This window comes from Euphorbia lathyris, chromosome 2 (assembly GCF_963576675.1).
Source record: "Euphorbia lathyris chromosome 2, ddEupLath1.1, whole genome shotgun sequence".
Classification (NCBI taxonomy): Eukaryota; Viridiplantae; Streptophyta; class Magnoliopsida; order Malpighiales; family Euphorbiaceae; genus Euphorbia; species Euphorbia lathyris.
The window spans coordinates 55,472,522-55,493,392 of record NC_088911.1 but is presented as its reverse complement, the minus strand read 5'-3'; the positions used below and the strand labels follow the sequence as shown (position 1 = coordinate 55,493,392).

Below are 20,871 nucleotides of genomic sequence, written 5' to 3'. Positions count from 1 at the left end.
ACTTTTTCAATGGATTAAGATTAGTTAAGTAATTTTAGGGTTTGTTATACTATTACGGTTTTTGTGCATTTGATTTTATTGTGGAGTTTTTTTTTTTATTTATATTGAATTTGGATTGAATTGATATGGTAATCACCATTTTGATTCATTTTTGAAGTTCTGTTAAACTATAAATTATTTTGAAAATGAAATCTTTTAATTATTTTCATTTTGTTACATTTGAAGCTTTGTTTCTTACAGTTAAATCCTATTATTCCATTTTGGTAATATTTCTTATCATACCTATATTAGTTTGTTGTTATTGATTTAAAATTCTCTATTGTTCTTAACTCAATTGTTCTCTTTTGATCCATTTTGGGAACCGTAGATGCTTATATTATCTTTAATAATTTTGCCTCTTGTAATGTTCGGAGAAATAATTTTTTTTTTTTTGTTATTGCATATTTGTTTTGTAGGCAACTAGAAATGATCTCGAGAGGTTGGAAAAGATTTAGAAATTGAAAAATAACTTTTAGTGGTTTAGAACAATTTTGATTTTGTTTAGCACATTTTGAAATTGTATTTTTAACTGTTTTGTTTGTTTTGTTTTTCATTACCTATTAATAAAATTAGATCTAGGTGTTTTGGGGGTTCGTTAGAGGTGTCAACCTAGTTAGGATGTTCGACAACCTCTATTTCATCTAGGCTCTAATCTTTAACTTCTAATTTCTTAAAAAAAATTGTGTATGAAATGGTCCAAATTTATTATCTCGTCCCGGACCTACGAAAGGTCAAGAACGGCCTTGGTCACTAACCAAGAGAAAACTATTTATCCTAATTATACATTTTGTTTGTATCGGTATTATTTTTAAGATAATGTCCAAATTTTTCTCTCAAATTTTTCACTCACATTTTTAAGATAATTCTATATATATTCTTTAAATATAAATATTAATTTTAATACTTAATAAATCTAATTATAAAATTAATTAAAATATACATATTATTTATTTTTAATTAAAATTTTAAATTATCACATTTTTTATTTATTAATTCGATATATTATTTGTATAAATTTATTTTTTAATGAATATTTGAAATAAAATTCTTGTGGAAATTCCTGAGATGATTTTTTTTCTCCAATTCATATACAATGATGCCGATGGGGATTCTTTGAAATATTTGAGGATGAGACATGGAAACTATTTTTTATCCCCTTTCCGCCTTGTTTACAACCTTAAAGATTGTGCATCTTCTTCTTATATTGTCCTACTCGAGGCCAGTGGCATCCTTTTGCCTAGGTGAGGAAAAAAAATCAGTCTACATGGAATGAATTTATTTTTTATATTACAAGGAATCAAAGGTCGACTTTGTCATTGCCTAGATCTGAAATTACTCCATGTTGAAATATTGAGAACAAAAATTTATCAGCTAAATTACAAATTTAGTTATATGGTTATTGAGATAGGGCAGTTTTAGAGGGTGTTTGTTTCAGGTTTTCAGAGGAACGTTTGGCGTTTCATTACAAACTGCAGAAAATATAATGTTTGGTTAGGTTTATATAACTGCAGCGTTTAGCATTTTATTTGGAAACTACAACGTTCTGGAGCGTTTCACGAAAAGCTCTTATTTGAAGCTTTTCATAAACAATTGTTTGTAGTTATTTGTTATTGACAAAATTATCCTTCTTATTTCCACAAAATATGTTTATTCTTTAACATTAGTTATTTCTACAACATAATTACCAGAAGACCAAGGTTTTATTGCGTTCAATAAATTTTTCATTTTTTATATAGATTATTTTTATTAATTTGTGTAACACAATTTTTATTTTAGGGTAAATTCCAAAAAAAACCCTATGGTTTCATGGATTTCGCAAAAAAACTCATGTGGTTTGTTTTTACCAAAAAAAAAGGAGTGTGGTTTACGCCGTTATCCGAAAAACGGAAAATGACTTAACAGTGTTAAAATAGAGGGGTAAAATTGGAAATTCCGGATTTTTTTAATTTTCTTCTTCTTCTTCTTCTTCTTCTTCTTCTTCTTCTTCCTCTTCTTCTTCTTCTTCTTCTTCTTCCTCTCTTTCTTCTTTTTTTTAATCGGAAATCTCAGATTTTCGATTTCGGAAATCTCAGATTTTCGATTTCGGAAATCTGGAAATTCCAGATTTCCAAAATCAGAAATCTGGGAATTTTCAGATTCCTGGAAATTTCCAGAAGATTCCTGAAATGGAAATTTCCAGATTTCCGATTTTGGAAATCTGAAATCGAAACAAAAAAAACAAAAAAAAAAGAAGAAGAGAAAAGAGAGAGGAAGAAAAAGAGGAGAGAGAGAGGGGAAGAAGAAGAAGAGGAGGAGGAGGAGGAGGAGGAGAAGGAGGAAGAAGAAGAAAGAAAGAAAAATAAAAAAAATAAAAAAAAAATCGTTTTTCCAACTTTACCCTTTGCCACGTCAGCATTTTTAACGGTGTTAAGTCATTTTCCGTTTTTCGGGTAACGGCGTAAACCACACTCCTTTTTTTTGGTAAAAACAAACCACAGGGGTTTTTTTGCAAAATCCATGAAACCACATGGTTTTTTTTGGAATTTACCCTTTATTTTATAATAGTACAAGGTGCAAAAATATCCCTAACATTTATAGCTAGGAACAATTTTACCCTTAACGCCTAAAATGGTGCAATTATACCTTAATGTTAGCAGCCAAAAGCAATTTTACCCCTAACATTGACAAATTTGATCAATTTGAAAAATAATTTATCAAGCTGTCTTCTTGGTCATGAATAGTGTCATCTACACTTCACATGTGCATCATTTTATCATCGTTAGTAACAGATCACAAATATATGATTAGACGTGAAATTTTTTTTTAAGAAAATAAAAATAATATATTGTCTTTTGTACGAGTTGGACAAAAAAAAATTAAATATTTCGCCGAATTTATAAATATTAATTTTTAATTTTATTATTAAATCGCAAAAAAAAAATATGAAATCTCTTTTTTAGAACTGCTGATATGTGCAATTGGTATAGAATAAGATTTAAAATATCTATGTTTCCTAATAATATATGAAATCGATCCAACTTGCCAATGTTAGGGATAAAATTGCTCTTAGCTGTCAGCGTTATGATAAAATTGCATCATTTAGACGTTAAGAGTAAAATTATTCCTAGTTGTAAACGTTACGGGCATTTTTTCACATTTTTCCTTTTATAATCGTTGATTAATTTAAAACATGTCTATTTTAGACATTTTAAATCCAAACAGCAACAATTCAATATAATTTTACCAAACACTAGTAATTAAACAACTAATAATAAACAGCTTACTGCAAATAGCTAACAGCAACCGCAACAGCTATTAGCTAATAGCTGAACCAAACAGGCCCTTAGTCTCCAAATAAAAAACAATGCAATTTTAAGTCTAATATTTACTAAGCAGTACAATTTCAAACCTCATTAATTGAAGATAGGTTTTTTTATGTTTTGGTCGCCCTCCAACCTCTAGCATTTTGACAACCCATTAAGGTTTGAAATTGCAAATAATCTGTTAAAGAAAAAAACATCTTCCGTTAACGAGGATTGAAAATGTACCGCCTAGTAAATGTTAGGCTTAAAATTGCAATGTTTTATACGTGAAAACTGAATCTGCTCTCCTCCAATAATTACGGGGGTAAGTAAATATATATCTTAGCTCAAATTTTATTATTTCTTACCTTAATGGTATATTTGCACTTTAAAAGAAAGAAAGAAAAAATTAGAAGCAATTTAAACACTTATCCATTATTTTTATTTACTTTAAGGTGTCGTTCACGGAATGGAATGAAATGGAATAGGATAGAATAGTAAGGAATGTAATAGAAATTCCTTAGGATAACTATTCCTATGTTTGGTTGGTGGAATAAGATAGAATGGAATAGATAATTTTTGTTATTCAAAAGACAACACTACCCTTCAATGTAATTTCTTTTACTTAAAAACAGAAAAACGTGGAAAAACTAAAAAAAAAACTTGAAAATTTGTTAAAAACGCGAAAACGTGAAAACACAAAAAGTGAAAAAATTCAAAAATCACGAAAAGTAAAAAAAAATTATTAAAAACAGAAAACATGAAAAAAATTGAAAAACATGAAAATGTGAAAAATGCGTTTATAAAGTTTTTTCATATTTTCATGTTTTTTGCATTTTATACATTTTTAGGTTTTTTCGTGTTTTTCAAGTTTTCTTGTTTTTCGCGTTTGTTCACATTTTTGTATTTTTCACATTTTGTCACGTTTTCGTGGTATTCACGTCATTGTGTTTTCTTGCATTTTTCGGTTTTTCGCGTTTTCACGTTTTAGTTTTTCGTTTTTCCCTTTTTCGCGTTTTCATTTTTTAGAATCTAGAGCATAATACAGGGGCTCATTATATAGCTTCATAGGGTATTAGTTTTCTCAAACCCTTATTTGCAGGTTGTTGTGGCTCCCATTAGAATTTTGAAGTGACACATTCCTATTGGGAGATCATAATATCCCACTAGAAACCTCCAAATGTATCACAATTTCTTTATTGTATTCACACTATTAAGCCTTTGTCATATGGCTATCAATACCAAACTTTATCTGAAACTTGAACTCTCGGCCCTAAAGGAGATTGGAACGGTCTCATTCTTCTACCCTTTCCCGGGAGTCGATGGCTATTCATAGCTATTATCTTGACACCAAATAAGAGTTCGACCCAATGCTTTATTTCTGTCCTAGTTGATCCTGATTCGCCATTAAAAATATATTGATTTTTTCCCCAATAACCGAATACTCCCCGATACTCAATCAAATCTTCTTTTTTGACGATTGAATGCACCCCTATAGCCCCATATTTAGTAATTCCCGAAATCTTTCTTCGGTATTGGGGATCGTCGAAATAAGAAAAAACACTATTTCTACGAACCCCGCATTTCTTCTAGAAAATCTCCTAATTGTTCCAGAGCAACTAGAAAGAGATTCTCTAACCAGAAAGAATTAGTATTTATTATCATTTTTTGCATGTCCCCGGAAATTTAGAGTATGTGAAAATTCTCCCAATTTATGGCCCACCATACGATCTGTTATATAAATAGGTAAATGTTCCTTTCCATTATGGATAGCAATAGTATGGCCGATCATTGTAGGTATAATAGTAGATGCCCGGGACCACTCAATTCGGTCGTTGTGGCCGGACGCTATTATGGATTTCTGACCACATTTTCCATGGGCCCCTCTTATCTCTTCCTTCTCCGAGCTCGGTTATAGAAGAAGGAGAAGAAGGAATTGAAAAGAAGGTATCAACAACATGTTTTATTACGGGGCAACTCATGATGTTTATCCAGACTCTGTTTAGAAAACTCAATCGATAATATATCTATTATCATTACTGCTTGTATCATATTCTATTTAGAATTTTTTTTATAAATTTTGAATAATTTCGAACTGAAAATCATATTCAATCGAATAAAATAATATAATGAGTATGTCAAATATTTGACAGAAGCGTGAAATGAATAAAAAAAATAAGTTGTAACAAAAAGGAATGTGCTTTATTGGGTTATGGGCGGACATTTTACCAGAGGTTTCTATTGTATCAACTACCCTTGGTCTCATATTGACTCTTAGCCTCATCTTTGTGTTCCAAATTTAGAATCCCTTGGTGGATGCTTATGTACCCATATTTGAATTTTCTATGAGGTTTCTTAGGATGTTCAACCTAGATTTTGCGATGTTCAACCTAGATTTTGCTGAATGACTCCTCAAGATGATAAATGCATGTTATTAGAAGCCCTTTATAGAGGGGCACAAACGTCTTTTAAGACTTTTGAAATTTCTTGATGGTAAAGCTCTACCTTCTCATATTGGATATTCAAAGATATTTCTCCTTGACCACCATCAAGGGGCGGCTCCAGGGGGAGGCCGCATAAGCGGCCGCCTAGGGCCTCCCGTTCAGGAGGGCCTCCGATAAAAAAAAAATATTTTTTTATATAAAATTCAAAACTAATTTCAATTATAATACAATAATTATCGAGATTTCAATTGTTGAAAATTTATCTTCTTAAATAATTATTACATTATGTGTAAATTTAATAGTAATTATATATAGAAAAATAAGAATACACACCACTAAATAGAATCGAAAATCGATAACAATAACACAAATTGTCTCATTTTTTGTTAGTCATAGTATCTTAACAATAATAACATTTCTTCAAAAAAAAAACAATAACACAATAAGGAGCTTCAAAACTTATTTCATAATTTTTCTCTTAACAATAATAGGGATGAGTTACAAATTCGGTCATATGGTTATTGCGGGAAAACAAATTTAGTATCTACATACAAAATTAGAGGTGGCAAAATGACACACGACCCGATTACACGACACGGATTTTTAGTGTTAGTGTTGAGCTTAATAGGTAATGTGTCATTTTTGGGTTGACACGAAACTGACACGCAAATTTTTGGGTTGGGTTAGTGTTGATATGTGAACCCGAAAACGACACGAAATGACACGAATATTGAAAATTATTGTTATATTCTCTCGTATTTTTTATGTCACTTTATTAATAAAAATAATAAAATTATAATTAATAATTACAAATATTGATTTGAATTTCCTAAATTGTTATAAACACATTACATGACCCTCTAACATGATATTATCGAACTTTTCGATAATTAGTGTTAATATATTAATCTAAAAATGATATAAAATGTTTAAAAACAGTAACATATCTTCTTATATTTTTAAGAGTTATTATTAATATACATGCATAACAAAATTACATGTAACCCGAAAATACGACACGAAACCGACACTAACCCGAACAGATTAACACGACTTTGACACGAAAGTTTTTGGGTTGGGTTTGGGTTTACTCTTTTTGATACGAACCCGAAATGACACGACACGAACACGACTCGAACACGATAATTGCCAGGTCTATACAAAATACTACAATTTCAAGCCTAAGATTCACTAGGCGATACTATTTCAACGTCATTAACGGAGGATGTGTGTTTTCGGTAACAGAAAAGGCATCATTGGGTGATTAAAATGCTAGACGTTGAAGGATAGCTGAAACATAAAATGGTACAACAACAACAACAACAACAAAACCTTAGTCCCGAAATGATTCGGGGTCGGCTAACATAAAATTGTACATGAAACAAAAATTGATTTTTCATTAATGAGGCTTGAAATTGGATTGCTTTATACATAAGGATTAAATCAATTTTCACCCAATAAGCATAGGTACAAATTTGTACATATAGCAATTAATTATTTCGTTCTCTACAAATTATCAAAAAATTTGTTTTTCAATTGGTTATTCTTTGTTGAGCCTATAATTAATTATATTTCTATATATTAAATTTAAATTTGTAAAAAGATGCAGTATGGGAGCTGTCTAGGGCCTCTAAAATACTAGAACCGACCCTGACCACCATGCAACCTTCTTTTGTATCTCCAGATGTTGTCTTAATTCCTTCCGTGGTGGAAAGCTTTCTTCAAGAGAGGGTTGGAAGTATAACTATTTTTTCTTGAAGAGAGAGTTGAACATTCCTTTAAAATTCCCTAAGTATTGAGGCTTTTCCTTAAAAATAGAGTAAAAAGGCTACCGAGGAGTCAAATCCCAAGGATGAAGAGCTCATCACTATGTTGACATTATACATCTCACCATGACATGTCCACCTTGTGTAGTTATTTTTAAACCCGCGATAAACTGAATGATACTTAATGCCATCTATGTCACGAAAACCCCTCGAATTGCTGTTCAAGGGCAAGAATTATATGTGATTTATTCTCCAATTGGTGTTTAAGGGCAACTTTATTAAACTCTCCAATCCCTTCAAGATACATTGCAGTTGTTCGAAGATTATACATCCAACTTATTTCCATTTTCAACCACTAAAGACAATACAAATACCATATACACTAAGAGAAGAACATCATTAATTTCATAATCCTCTTTAAGGCATTTTAATCAAACAAGTGATATGCAAAACACCATATCACTAAATACCATATCAACTTGTTGAGAATAAGAAGAAGAAGAATATTGCACCTGGAGAACACGAAGATGGAGAAGATGAAGACGCAACTGAAGAAGACGAAAACCAAGAAGAAGTTGAGCTGAAGAAGATGAGAACAAGCTAGAAAAGACGAAGACGCGGCCATATGTAGAAGATGAGAACAAGCTAGAAAAGACGAAGATGCGGCCATATGAAGAAGATGAGGACGAGCTAGAAAAGACAAAGACGCAAACAAATATGAAGGGTTCAAGGCGAGCTGGAGAAGACTAAGGAAAGCAAGAGAAGATGAAGACCTAAACAAAGACTAAGTGAGGAGTCGAGCTAAAGAAGACGAAGGGAAAAGTGAAAAGATTTAGGTTTTTAGGAGTGATTAGAACGCACATAAAGAGACATAACTACTCTCACACAACGATCGAGTTCACAAACACTATGTGGTAGTCAATAGCGACGCACATTACAAACAAGTGTCCTTATTGACTTGAGTCTTCTCAAAATGTCTACCAACTTTTAGCCATTCTATATGTGTGGCAAATTGGACACATCGTGTGGAGCAATTATGTCACTAGTGATGCTTCACTAGTAACATGCATCGTTATTGACTTGACTCCTCCCAACTTTCTATTTCTTTTTTGGTATTTCACACAATGTGTGGGAACGAGACACATCGTGTGGAGCTTTTAAGTCGATAGAAATGCATGTTTCTTAAAGACGTCGCTATTGATGAATTAATTACAAATTTAACAGTTATGTGAAGGTCAATAACGATGCACATAATATACGAGTGTCACTATTGTCCAATTAATAGCGACTCATCATCTAAATTCATTAAATTTATAAAATTTGATAACGACACATGTTTATAATGAGCGTCGCTATTGATTAATAGCAACGCATTATACTATTAGCGTCAATATTGACAGTTCTATCACAAAAGGATCTTTGCAATTGATGGTCAGTAGCAACACGCTTTAAAAGAAGCGTCGCTAATGAACATTTTTTCCTAATCATGAAGAATAGTATAAACATAATATCCATTGATGTTGTAGCCTTCATATGTAAGAATAAATGATTGAGGACCCTGTGACAATCGTTCAATCATATAAAAAATACTACTCCCTCCATTCTCAAATAAATGTCGTTTTAGATAATTGTTTTTGTTCCTTTTTAAGTGTCGTTTTTGTTTTCAATAAAATTTAGTATAGTTTTTTGATCCATGCATTTAGATTTTATCTTGATTTATGTGTTTTTTAAGTTTTCAAAATTTCTTCTCCAATTATTATAGGAGAGAGAATTTTTATTTAGTTAATCCACTTAAATTTATTAATTGTGTTTCTTAATTTGTGTGAAAATTCTAAAATGACACTTATTTGAGAATGGAGGGAGTACTACCTCCGTTTCATATTACATGTCTTTCTAGAGACTCTTTTTTGTTTCATTTTACATATCATTTTATATGATCAGTAAACGTTAAATATCTTTTTTTTCTGCTATAAAACGTGAGTTTATAAAAATTAATTAGAAAATGAACCTATTATAGAATAAATAAATAGTGGAATCAATAAATAAAGAGCAAACAATATCTTTGCTTTAATATCCTTAATTTCTATACAACTCTCTAAAACGACGTGTAATATGAAACGGATGAAGTAATATCTAAATGCCTCAATCCAACTTCAAACTTCACTTACATTTGAAACCAATCAACAAAGGATATATTGTTATCTTGCATCAACTAGTATATCCAGATTTCCACAATTCAATTCATTTATATGTTTTTTTTTTTGTTTTTTTTTTTTGCTTAATAGGCACCCAACCCTCTAAACTTATAACTTTTTTTCACCTGGCTCCCTCAACTTAAGGGACAACCTCTCAACCCCCTCAACTCTCCAAAAACATCACATACAACCCCTTACATCCCTAGGTTCGGTCAAAATATTGACCCGTGTAGAAAATGTACTTGACTGTTGACCACACCAATGTCACGTGTCACTTTTTTATTAAAATTTTCCATTATGGCATAAAAATTCTGATCGAAATCCATGTCTGATAGTTGCTCGCCGAGCACAAATGGACTTGCTTACCGAGCAGGGGTCTCAATGAAAAAATTTAATAAAAAATGACACGTGGCATTAGTGTGGTCAACAGTCAAGCGCGTTTTCTATACGGGTAAATATTTTGACCGAACATAGGGGTGTAAGGAGCTCTATGTGATGTTTTTGAAGAGTTGAGGGGGGTTGAGAGATTGTCTCTTAAGTTGTGGGGGACAGGTGAAAAAAAGTTACAAGTTTAGAGAGTTGGATGCCTATTAAGCTTTTTTTTTTTTTTTGGTTATGTATAGATAGACTTATGAAAGGTGTATCAAAAGATAAAGGTGTGCCTTCCAAAATCTATCAATCAGATGTTCTGCCATTTCACGACCAGATTTACCCTTAGGGCTCGTTTGGTTCGCGGAATAGAGGGGGAATAGAATAGCCTATTCCTAAAGAATAGCTATTCCCACCTTTGGTTGATTTTTTTTATAGAATAGCTATTCCATGGAATCCCTATTCCTTGATTTCATGGAATAGCTATTCTTCAATTTAGGTTAGGAATAGCCTATTCCTAATATTATATTTTTGTAATTTACAAAATTATCCTCCATTAAATCCTCAATCTTCTCTCTAATCACTTTCCCAAATCTTATAAATTTTGGTCAATCCATAATTCATATCATATAAAACGTGAAAAATAGAAAAATGACGAAAACGTTAAAAAATGTAAAAATACGAAAAATATGAAACACGAAAAATGTGAAAATGTTATAAAACACGAGAATATGCAAAAAATAAAATACGCGAAAAACATGAAAACGTGAACAAATGCGAAAAACACGAAGACGTAAAAAAAAAAGCAAACACAAGAAAAATACAAAATAGGAATAGCGCGAAAAAGTGACAAAACACGAAATATTAAAATACGTGAAAAATAAAAATGCGAAAAAATACGAAAAATGCTAAAACACAAAAACGTGACAATATGTGAAAAACATGAAAATGCGAAAAATGCAAACAAAACACGAAAACGTTAAAAACAAAAAAATATGAAAAAATACGAAAAACATGAAAAAACGTGAATAACACGAAAAAGTAACAAAATACGAAAAATACAAAAATGCGAAAAAAAACAAAAAGGGAAAAACCGAAAAACTAAAACGTGAAAAATCCAAAAAATGCAAAATAAAACACAATAACATGACAAAACGTGAAAAATACGAAAACGTGAACAAACAGAAAAAACAAGAAAACTTGGGAAACACGGAAAAACATAAAAAAAACGTTACAAACGCATTTTTCGTGTTTTTAACACCTTTTCATATTTTCGTGTTTTTCGATTTTTTCACGTTTTTCATTTTTTTTTCACATTTTCGTGTTTTCCACTTTTTTCATGTTTTTGTGTTTTTTACGGTTTGCACATTTTTTATGTTTTTTCATATTTTGCGTGTGTGATTTTTTTGTGTTAACACGTTTATATGTTTTCCTGTTTTCACCCTTTTTCACTTTTATCTCATTTTTTTCTTTTGTTTTTGTGTTTTTAATATTTTTTTTTTGCGCTTTTACATTTTGTTTTTTTACCTCTCTTTTTTCGTGTTTTTACAATTTTTCCGTTTTCATGTTCGTATTGTTTTTTCGTTTTTAATGTATTTTTCGTGTTTTTTTCGTCTTTCGTGTTTTCCATTTTTCTATTTTTTATATATTTTTTAAAATAATATATATTAAATATTTGAACAATTTATAGTAAAAAATTAAATTTTAAAATAAATAAGAAATTACATTTGATGATAATATTGTCTTTTTAATAAAAAAAATTATCTATTTCATTCTACCTTATTCTATCAACCAAACATAGGAATAGTAATTCCTAAGAATATCTATTCCATTCTTTGCTATTCTATTCATTTGGAATAACCATTCCATTCTATTCCGCGAACCAAACGGCACCTTAAAGTCTTCCCTCGTGATGAGATTTTGGAACTTTTCAGCCATGGTCAAGAATACAACAACAAAATTCGGACCCTCCTCCACTATGGCACCTTAAATGATACCACCTTCAAATTTTGCTTGATTTTTTTACCCTATCTTTTCAAGTGCTCACATGTCTCTTATAAAGGTACATCCAACACGAATTTTTTTGACACATTTCTTGATTTCTCGAACAACGAAAAGATTAAGTACACTATCATGTCAAATAAATATGATGGAAATACATCTCCAATTCGCGTGAACTTTCAACATCAACTTGTAAAATATCTAGGTTGTTTTTTTTATCAATTACCTTGCTACATATACTATTGAAAAGCAAGAAATCTTAACAATATTATATGTAACATATTTTGGAAAAAGTCCTCGAATTTCAATGAACAAAAATTTACGTGCATCATAACATGACAATAATGTGACTTCACTACTAATCAATCTCTTATCCAAGAAAGAAACCAGATGTCTAATGTCCAACAAATACCTAGTATATCAATCTCAAGGCATAGGTTTTCACAGGTTTTCACGTTATGATCATGTGGCCACAACTTTGATCTAATGTTTTCATTCCTAATTTCTTTTCACACATTAACTAATTTTCAGCAGAAATCGATTCTCTAAATTTACACATTAACTAATTTTCAGCAGAAATCGATTCTCTAAATTTACATGTTTAATTGTTGTATCCACCACCATTTTTCACGTCTAATTCAATTGCATAAAATAATATAAAAAAAATTCAAAACCAAAATAATATAAATTTCAAGGCATGTTCGGTTTTTATTAAATTACAAGTATGAATATAAGACGTTTAGATCAACTATTAGCTTGCTATTAGATTGTAGTGTTGCTATTAACTAGCTATATTTGCTAACAACTATTAATTGTTAGATTTTAACAAATTAATAAATAACGCTTAGTAGTTTTAATAATAAAAATATATTTTAAATCAATAAATAAAATTTTAATTTTAAATTAAACAAAAAACAAAAAAAAAACTTAAAAATGTCATTGAAAAAAATAATATCTGCTGAGAAAAATTTAGCCCAAAAACGTAAAATGTAATTGAAAAAAAATTGGCCCAAAAATGTGTAATTAGATTTTGTATTGTGCAAAATATATATATATATAGGAAGGTGTAAAATTGGCCCCCCATCATAGCAGTCGTCACTGATTATCGCTCAAAAGCAGCATGCTTGCTGTTGGATGACGTTCCGTGTTATCAATTTTACATCAGTGTAAACCATAAGTTCTAATGACCAAAGTAATATCGGAGGAAGCTAAAAGCATCTCCGATCACTCATATTCATCAGAAATATATGGAGAAATGAGGATGATAAGAATTTAGGGGGAAGAGAAAACAAAATCCCCAGGCTTTTTACGGTCGTCTCATGTTGCAAATGAGACGAAGATCCTCACATTAATCCGCAAGCCATAAGGATAGACGCATCTTCAGCAATTAACTGTAACAGACAGAACTAGATCAGTTGCATTCTTATCCAAGGGTCAATCCATCAACCATGGTTCATTTCAGCTTGCTCTCAAACTAAAGTCCCTTCCCTAAGAACTCGAAAAGAATAACAAAAGTTACACCATGCAAAATCAACAACACATTGAGTAAAATGAGCAGCGCAGTTCCAAGATGAATGTTAATTATACTTCATCATCTTAAAAGTGGGTCGTGAAAAGGAAAGTTCTTTGTCTTGTTAACTCATTAGAGACGACGATAATAGATAGGCGCCCTAATAGGAGAAACAGGTGCTTAGCTGAGCTAGAAACTTGCAAGTTAAAATAAAATGCTAACTATTAATAAAAGAGAGACAATAGATGTGGGCAAGGTACCTTATTCATACTGGCAGCTGATTCCAGACCTTCCTCCAATCAAAGTTCGCCTATGCAACGAGAAAATCAACCTCATCGGAACTTTCCTCATAAAAAGCATAACCAGAATCTCTGCTCTCCTCATTGCCACTACTCTGATCACTATTATAGCTGCTTTCTGATGTACTCATGAACAATGAACCATCTGAGGAGTGACTACTCAGCTGTGATGGCAGGCTGACTTCGCTATTTAGCTCGCTATCCATGATTTGTTCAATATCAATAAAGCTGCAAAATGCAGAATTCCAGACCAGCATAGAAAAAATCAAATCTAGATCTCCTTTTTTCCTTTAATAATATCAATATAATGCAACATGACTTCTGTTGCCAACAACAGTTAGCTGACCTTCCGTCTGGTGGAAACTCAGCTAGTAAGCAAAGATCAGGTCTTGCGTCTACAACCTCCTTTACAGGTATGATACTGCAACATCCACCAAAATTCGACATAAATATCTGATACAAGTAATTGTAGTGTATGCATGAAGAATCAAAGAGGAAAACCTTGAACTGTAGCATCTACGGTACCAGTCACCTTCAGAGGCTAAACCTTCCCTATTTGATATGTCCTGATAAAAGCAGTCATCAGAAAAAAGGAAATCAAACATGATATTTAACGTAAAATAATTGAAATCTGCATATCTACAGTAGCAATACACCCACAAGGTGCCGAAGAGACTTAAAATCTCCTGCAAGAACAGATGTCAATAGCCGAACAACTTCCACCTGAATGACATTGGAGCAATTGCCAAGTAATTAGCTCTAAACGAGGAAAGGCAATAAATAATGTGAGTGAAAGGAAATTAGCCTACCTCTTTGAGATGCATGCAATCTCGTAAAATCAAAACCTCCAGAAGATTCCCACCTGTGCTACTTCCAAGGTTCCTATTAAACAAAAACTTTACGACAACTTAAAAGAGAAATAAATACTTGTGTCTAGTAAGAGTCTATATCAAATGCACTGACCTCAAAAAAATCCCAGTTATTGAATATGATGATGAAAAATCAACATATTTCAATTTGCGAAACCCCTGCACAAGTAGCTTGAAAATCAAAATGGGCAATTTCATATACCAAATTGCAATTGAAATGGTTTTCATTACATAAACCTATAACAAGACTCCAAACAAATAGAAAACGGAAACAAAGAAATCAATCTATGTTCTGTTCTATATTAGGTATGACCATGTTCTAAATGTATTATATATATATATATATAGAGAGAGAGAGAGAGAAGATGAATCCCCAATAAGGACTTCAAACTGACAAATAGTCTCATATGTCTCTTCTCAAGATTCAACTGACATTTTTGGATAAGTTCTGCTTGTTAAAAAAAGTGCAGAGCCAGTTAGATAGCCAGGCCATATACTTTTAGAAGAGAAATTAACAGATGAAGAAATATCAAAGCTTTGTACTTGAAGAGAGCAACTACAATATTATAGTATTCTCAGTAGATGCATAATAAATTCAGTATACACCCAGAATTTTTTTTCCCCGAATTCAACAGCAGAAAACATCTTGCACAATAAACTAGACCATCAATTAAGCATAGCTAGAGAGAGAGAGATCGACAACCATCCCGAGTAATATGGATAAAAATTCAAACAAAATATGGAAAGCTGTAGTTACGAAAACAATTACTCAGTCATTTAGCATGCCAGCATACCTTCACAAGTATACGAACTTTACAATCATGCAGCTTAAAGCCTCTGAGAGCCAATGATTTTATATTTGGACAATTATTAACTAGATCCACACAGGTTGGTGATTTCAAACTCTCATCTCTTCCTGATATGGAAACATAGTAAGCAAAAAGTTTAAGCCAACGGAAACACAAAATCCTGATGAATGGGAGACTGCACCTGATTTTGAGGACTCAAAGAACAAACGCTCTATCAGAGGACAATTCATGCTCACTGACACAAGTGTTTGCCTCAACTCGACATGTCTGCTCATCCACCACCCATCCAGGAAAAATAAATGAATTCAGCTACTAAACAAACAAACAAATACAAACAGAAGTGAAATTGCTATTAACAAAGGATACGAAACAACACAAGTTAATGTAATTGCATCTGCATTTCCAACTAAAAACTGAAAAAGAAGTTGCAATAGCAAGCTCAGTGAGAGTATAAAAATCAAGAGTCCCTTAAGAAAATGCCAGAAAGTGCTTTATATTGTATTTGTATTGCCAAAAAAAAAAGGAGGGGGGGAGGAACAATAAGAATTCTGCCGTAATAAGGAGTGGTATCAACTATCTACATGGAGTATTCCTGCATATGATGATGTGTCATCATTCAATTCTTTCTGATTAGTGCCAGAAATCATTAAAAAAACGGGGTTGTCAAATTTTATTGGAGCAAGCAATAGTTTTAGGTCTATAAATAATCAAGCAACCTAATTGCTGTATTGAATATACAAAAACCTCACACCTGCAACACACCTGTACCTAGTGCAGTCTCTATATTCTTGACTTTCTTTTACATCACACCTCATGATGGCACCACCAAATCCTCTTTCTTCCTCCATCTAAATTTCCCTCATTTAGCTTACATGTATCGCCATATTGTTCTTATTCTCAACTAATTTGCTGTGCAGTTGCATTAGCAGCTGGTGTTCTAGTATCTAGACCACTGGGTTGTAGCATTGGGAACAGCTTCTCAAAATCCATCAGTCAAAATTTAACTCAACCACACTAGGAGTTCAAGTTGTTGGCATTTAAGCCTCCTCTGTAGCCATCAAAAGCACTATTTCTCAGCCATAAATGCATTATGCCTCTCAAAAAGGTTTTGCTGATAGGAAAAACATACAACCTGGTTGATATTTCCCCTCAAGCATCCATATACAAATTCCAATTTAATTAACAAAGCCTAGCCCCATTCCTCTGTATATCTAAGAATAAAATCCTTGTATACGTCAGTATTTGAACTTTGGCAATTATAAACGCACTATTGAAATAGCTATTACCATTGCAGCAAGTTAGGATACCAAATACACAAAACACATAAGATCTTAAGAAGAAGAAAAAAAGAATTGAAAAAATATAAATAAAAGATAAAATGAACAATAGCAATTCTAACACTACAGGCATATTTCCAGTCTCTATCTATGAGATCCACCCAACTTGAGTCATTGGCATAAATTAATTTTCTCCAACCAACAAAAATGCAAAGAGATATAGCATAGGGTAACATACAGGCCAACTATTTCCAGGTCAAGTAGAGATGGGCAGGCTGACAATGCTCCAGAAAGTGCTGTGTTATCAATTCTTTCAATATTGTAAAGGTGCAACCTTCTCAAAAGTGTCCTTCAACCAGAAACACAACAAAAAGAATTACAAATACATCTAGTCACAGTATCTTCCAGAACTTCTTCAAAGCAAAGTTTCTGATCATACCCTGCAGCACTGGCATCTCTGTTCAAAGGGTATAAGCAGGATCTAGTAAGAACAGATGATTCCTTCCCTTGTCTGGTCTTCTTTTCATTCCATGAGAAGTTTGATACATCAACAGAATTCCTGATGCTATAAACTAAGGGCTGACAAGATCCAGGAGATACGTTTGGACCTGGAACTATACCAAGCTTAAGGGATCTGAAAAACCATTCAAGAGAAGTGGAATCAGAAAATTACAAAGTGAAACAGAGTACCTGCACAAAAATCATTAAGTGATAAAAAAAAAAAAAAAAAGGGCGGCCCAGTCGCACTACGCGTCCCCGCTGAGCGAGGGTCCGGGGAGGGGTCCCACCACAAGGGTGTACTGGGGGCAAGCCTTCCCCTGCCAATTTATTTGGCAAGAGGCCGCTCCTAAGACTCGAACCCGTGACCTCTTGGTCACACGACAACAACGTTTACCGTTGCGCCAAGGCTCACCCTCTAAAAATCATTAAGTGATAAAAAAAAAAAAAAAATTGAACTGATTATTGCATGATTATCATGCCCAAAAAATAGTGCATTTCGTGAATAATGACAGTTTGTATCAGAATGACAGTCCTCATTCACAAAAAAAAATTGAGAGTGAACATCATATTTGTGTCAAAATGAAATCTGAGTCCTAAAAAACATGCTATTTTGGTAATAAGAAAGTGAAGGATGGTTTACACTTCACAGTCAATCTCTAAAGGGATACACAGGAACCAAAGAAGACACAAGTTGTACCAGATATACTTTCTTGACAACTGATTAATTCAAAACAATAGTTTTGTTTGAAAATAAGGTTAAAATATAATTAATAGAGAAATTCTTCTTTGTTAACCCTGCAAGTGAAATACCTCAAAACCTATAAGTGGTCAAATCAGGAGGACTCTGAATAAACTCCAAGCACATTCTGTGCCAGCAGCTACTTGAAAACTAACAACAAATATAATTCTTGAATATGGACTTCTTACTTAAGGCCTTTTCCAGCTCGCTGGATCATTGTTGACACAACTGCATTATTGACTTTAGGGACAACTGTTGTTAAGTCAATATTTGAATAGCAGAATCGGTCCATTGCACATTTGTGGAACATAGAACAAGAAGCAGCAGCATAGCACAAGCTTTGCGTATCAAGCATAGAAAATACCTGTAAATACACAAATGAATCGACACTCAAGTAAGGAAAAAAATAGCTGTTTCATGGATATGCATCACAAGAAGACAACTCTAAATTCATACAATGTAATAGATGCATAGCAATAAGTCCCCTACTTAGCTGTTGAAGATTTCAAAACACATAGTTCTAGTTCCTTGCATATCCACTTGACCAAAAAAAACAAAATCCCTCAACATGCATCTGAGATATGGTTGATAACATTATTGTAAACACGGTAGCATCACGACCTTGACTTAAGCATCAACTACATCATGTTAGCACAAAGTTTTTCAGACTTGCAGTCTTTATGTTGGTTACCACTCCTATTCCTAGGCACACCAAAAGAATGCTACAAGTACTCCTCTGAGAAAGTCGTGCTTGGAAATGTTAGCTGTCAAATTCTCATTGAATTAAACTCAATCCTTGCAATCAATATTTTCATTCAAAAACCACTTTGAAACAGCCGCCCACGAATTGAAAAGTGAGAGAGAATAAAGCACAATCATAAATCTCAATTGCAAGGCCTCTATCCAATCTCCAAGAAAAATCAAATTACTTATCATGTGTCACATGAATAGCTAAAGTGCGATAAGAAACTTCGATTCACCAGGCATATAAGACAATCCACATTCGGAACCAACATACGAACAAGTTCGTCAAATTCACATAAATTGCACCGAAAGCTACCTTTTATCCCCCCCAAAAAATCAAGTTTTCACACAATCAACTAGGGAATTCATCGAAGGTAATAAACAAAACGAACCTTGATAGTCAGATCGGGAGGTAGAGCCCACGTGAGGGAATTGTGCTTGGAAGAGCGCTTTCTGGCGGACCGTTTACCTGCTTCGACAAGCAGAGAGCCTAATTTGAGAGCGCGATCGATGAGGAGAGACTGATCAGGATCGCCAGGGGCGGAGTCGAGGAGGCGCTCGAAGGAAAGGTCGACAGAGAGAGGATTTGAATCTGCGAGGTCTAAAAATGTTTGGAGGAGGCTGTCCATGGTCGGGAGCCTCGCAGAGCGCGGCGGCGTGGAGGCGGAGGCGGAGGCGGCGGCGGCGGCGATGGTGGTGATGGAGGATGAGGCGAAAGGACAGGGGCGTTTGGCCATGGAGGTCGGGATGTGGACGAGAGCATCCATAGAGGGTGGATATGAAAGAGAGGGAAGGAGGTGACATGGAAGTTTGGAGGGAGCTGGTGTACGGATGCGGATTTCAGTGACACGTGTGGACGTACATGGCGCTCAGATCAGATACTTGTCTCGGCCGGTTCATCACGTAGCTTGTTTGGATGGAGGTATTTTATAGTAAGTGAGGGTAGTTTTGAGGTGTAATTTAATGTAATAGTAAGTAAGAATAGGTGAGGTGAAATTGGGATAATTATTAATCTAATCCAATGAAGAACCTCACTTTACATATCTAACCCACCTTCCTTTCATTTTACCAAATTAGACAAATAAACCCATTTTGGATAAAACTACCCTTATTTTAGTTTGAAGGTTCATCTCCTACCTCCCGCTCCTTCCACTTCCACTTCCTCACCTGACCTTTCCCATTCAACTTCATTGTGGTTCATCTTCTTCATTTTCAGTTCGTTTCAACTGCATTTTACGTTTTGAACTCATCACTATATATAATCCGGGTTGTTCTTCTACATTTTCATTTTTATTTTCATCTCCTACCTCGACATTTTCATCTCCGGTTTCTTTCTTCTGCGCGCGATGGCGAGAAAACGGAAGGCGACGGCGACGGCGGCGGCGGCAAGCGAAGAGGAAGGACGGACGAAGCATAAGGTAAGCATGCATCATCTTCTTCCCTGTTACCGCCATTAATGGATTAAATGCGCTCGAATGCGCTCGTATGTTAACTGTACGTAGCTATGGTCGCATTTGTTACCTAAATGCGTTCAAATGCGACAAAAGATAATAGGCGAACATAGTGTCGCATTCGAGACCTAAATGCGACACATGCGACGAGCCATTCCATTAATCTGTCGCATTTATTACCTAAATGCGCTCAAATGCGACATTATACACCATGAAACATTGTCGCATTTGAGCGCATTCACAGACGAATGCGACATGATTTTAAGCCTTATACATAGAATATGTCAGTTTTGTTAGAGAATTTAATGTGTGTATGTTTAAAATTGTTACAGCATGATCCAAGTGAATCTAAAAAGAGAAAACATAGTTCCATTTTCAAATATCCCAAGGCGGTTAATTCGGATGCTCAAGTAACAGTGAGGTTTAATATGGATTCTGGGGTCATGATAAAGAAGTATTTGAGTGAAAAGCAGTTAGAAATGCGACACGAATGGACATTTGGAGATCATGCGAGGTTGAGTCAACGCGGAGTGCACCATAAACTTTCTCTTTCAACTTTTGCAAGTCAATATCTATT

At 33.4% G+C, this 20,871-nt stretch overlaps 1 protein-coding gene across 5 annotated transcripts; it reads right to left on the bottom strand.

Moving 5' to 3' along the window:
* Positions 1–2,318: 2,318 nt before the first annotated feature.
* On the bottom strand, positions 2,319–19,688 carry LOC136218275 (F-box protein SKIP17-like). Of its 5 annotated transcripts, none has more exons than XM_066005071.1 (13): positions 19,236–19,686; positions 18,288–18,463; positions 17,299–17,493; positions 17,098–17,208; positions 15,764–15,849; positions 15,568–15,689; positions 14,868–14,932; positions 14,714–14,786; positions 14,565–14,627; positions 14,406–14,470; positions 14,251–14,325; positions 13,866–14,132; positions 2,319–3,519 (listed from the first exon to the last, which is right to left on the bottom strand). In XM_066005071.1, exons 1-12 carry the CDS (start codon positions 19,608–19,610, stop codon positions 13,916–13,918), a joined length of 1,623 nt encoding a protein of 540 aa, XP_065861143.1. In that variant the 5' UTR covers positions 19,611–19,686; the 3' UTR covers positions 2,319–3,519; positions 13,866–13,915. The 5 variants fall into 5 exon arrangements, with proteins under 5 accessions (XP_065861143.1, XP_065861140.1, XP_065861142.1 ...); XM_066005068.1 differs by lacking the exon at positions 2,319–3,519 and adding an exon at positions 9,757–13,583; XM_066005070.1 differs by lacking the exon at positions 2,319–3,519 and adding an exon at positions 9,757–13,486.
* Between the last annotated feature and the right edge of the window lie 1,183 nt (positions 19,689–20,871).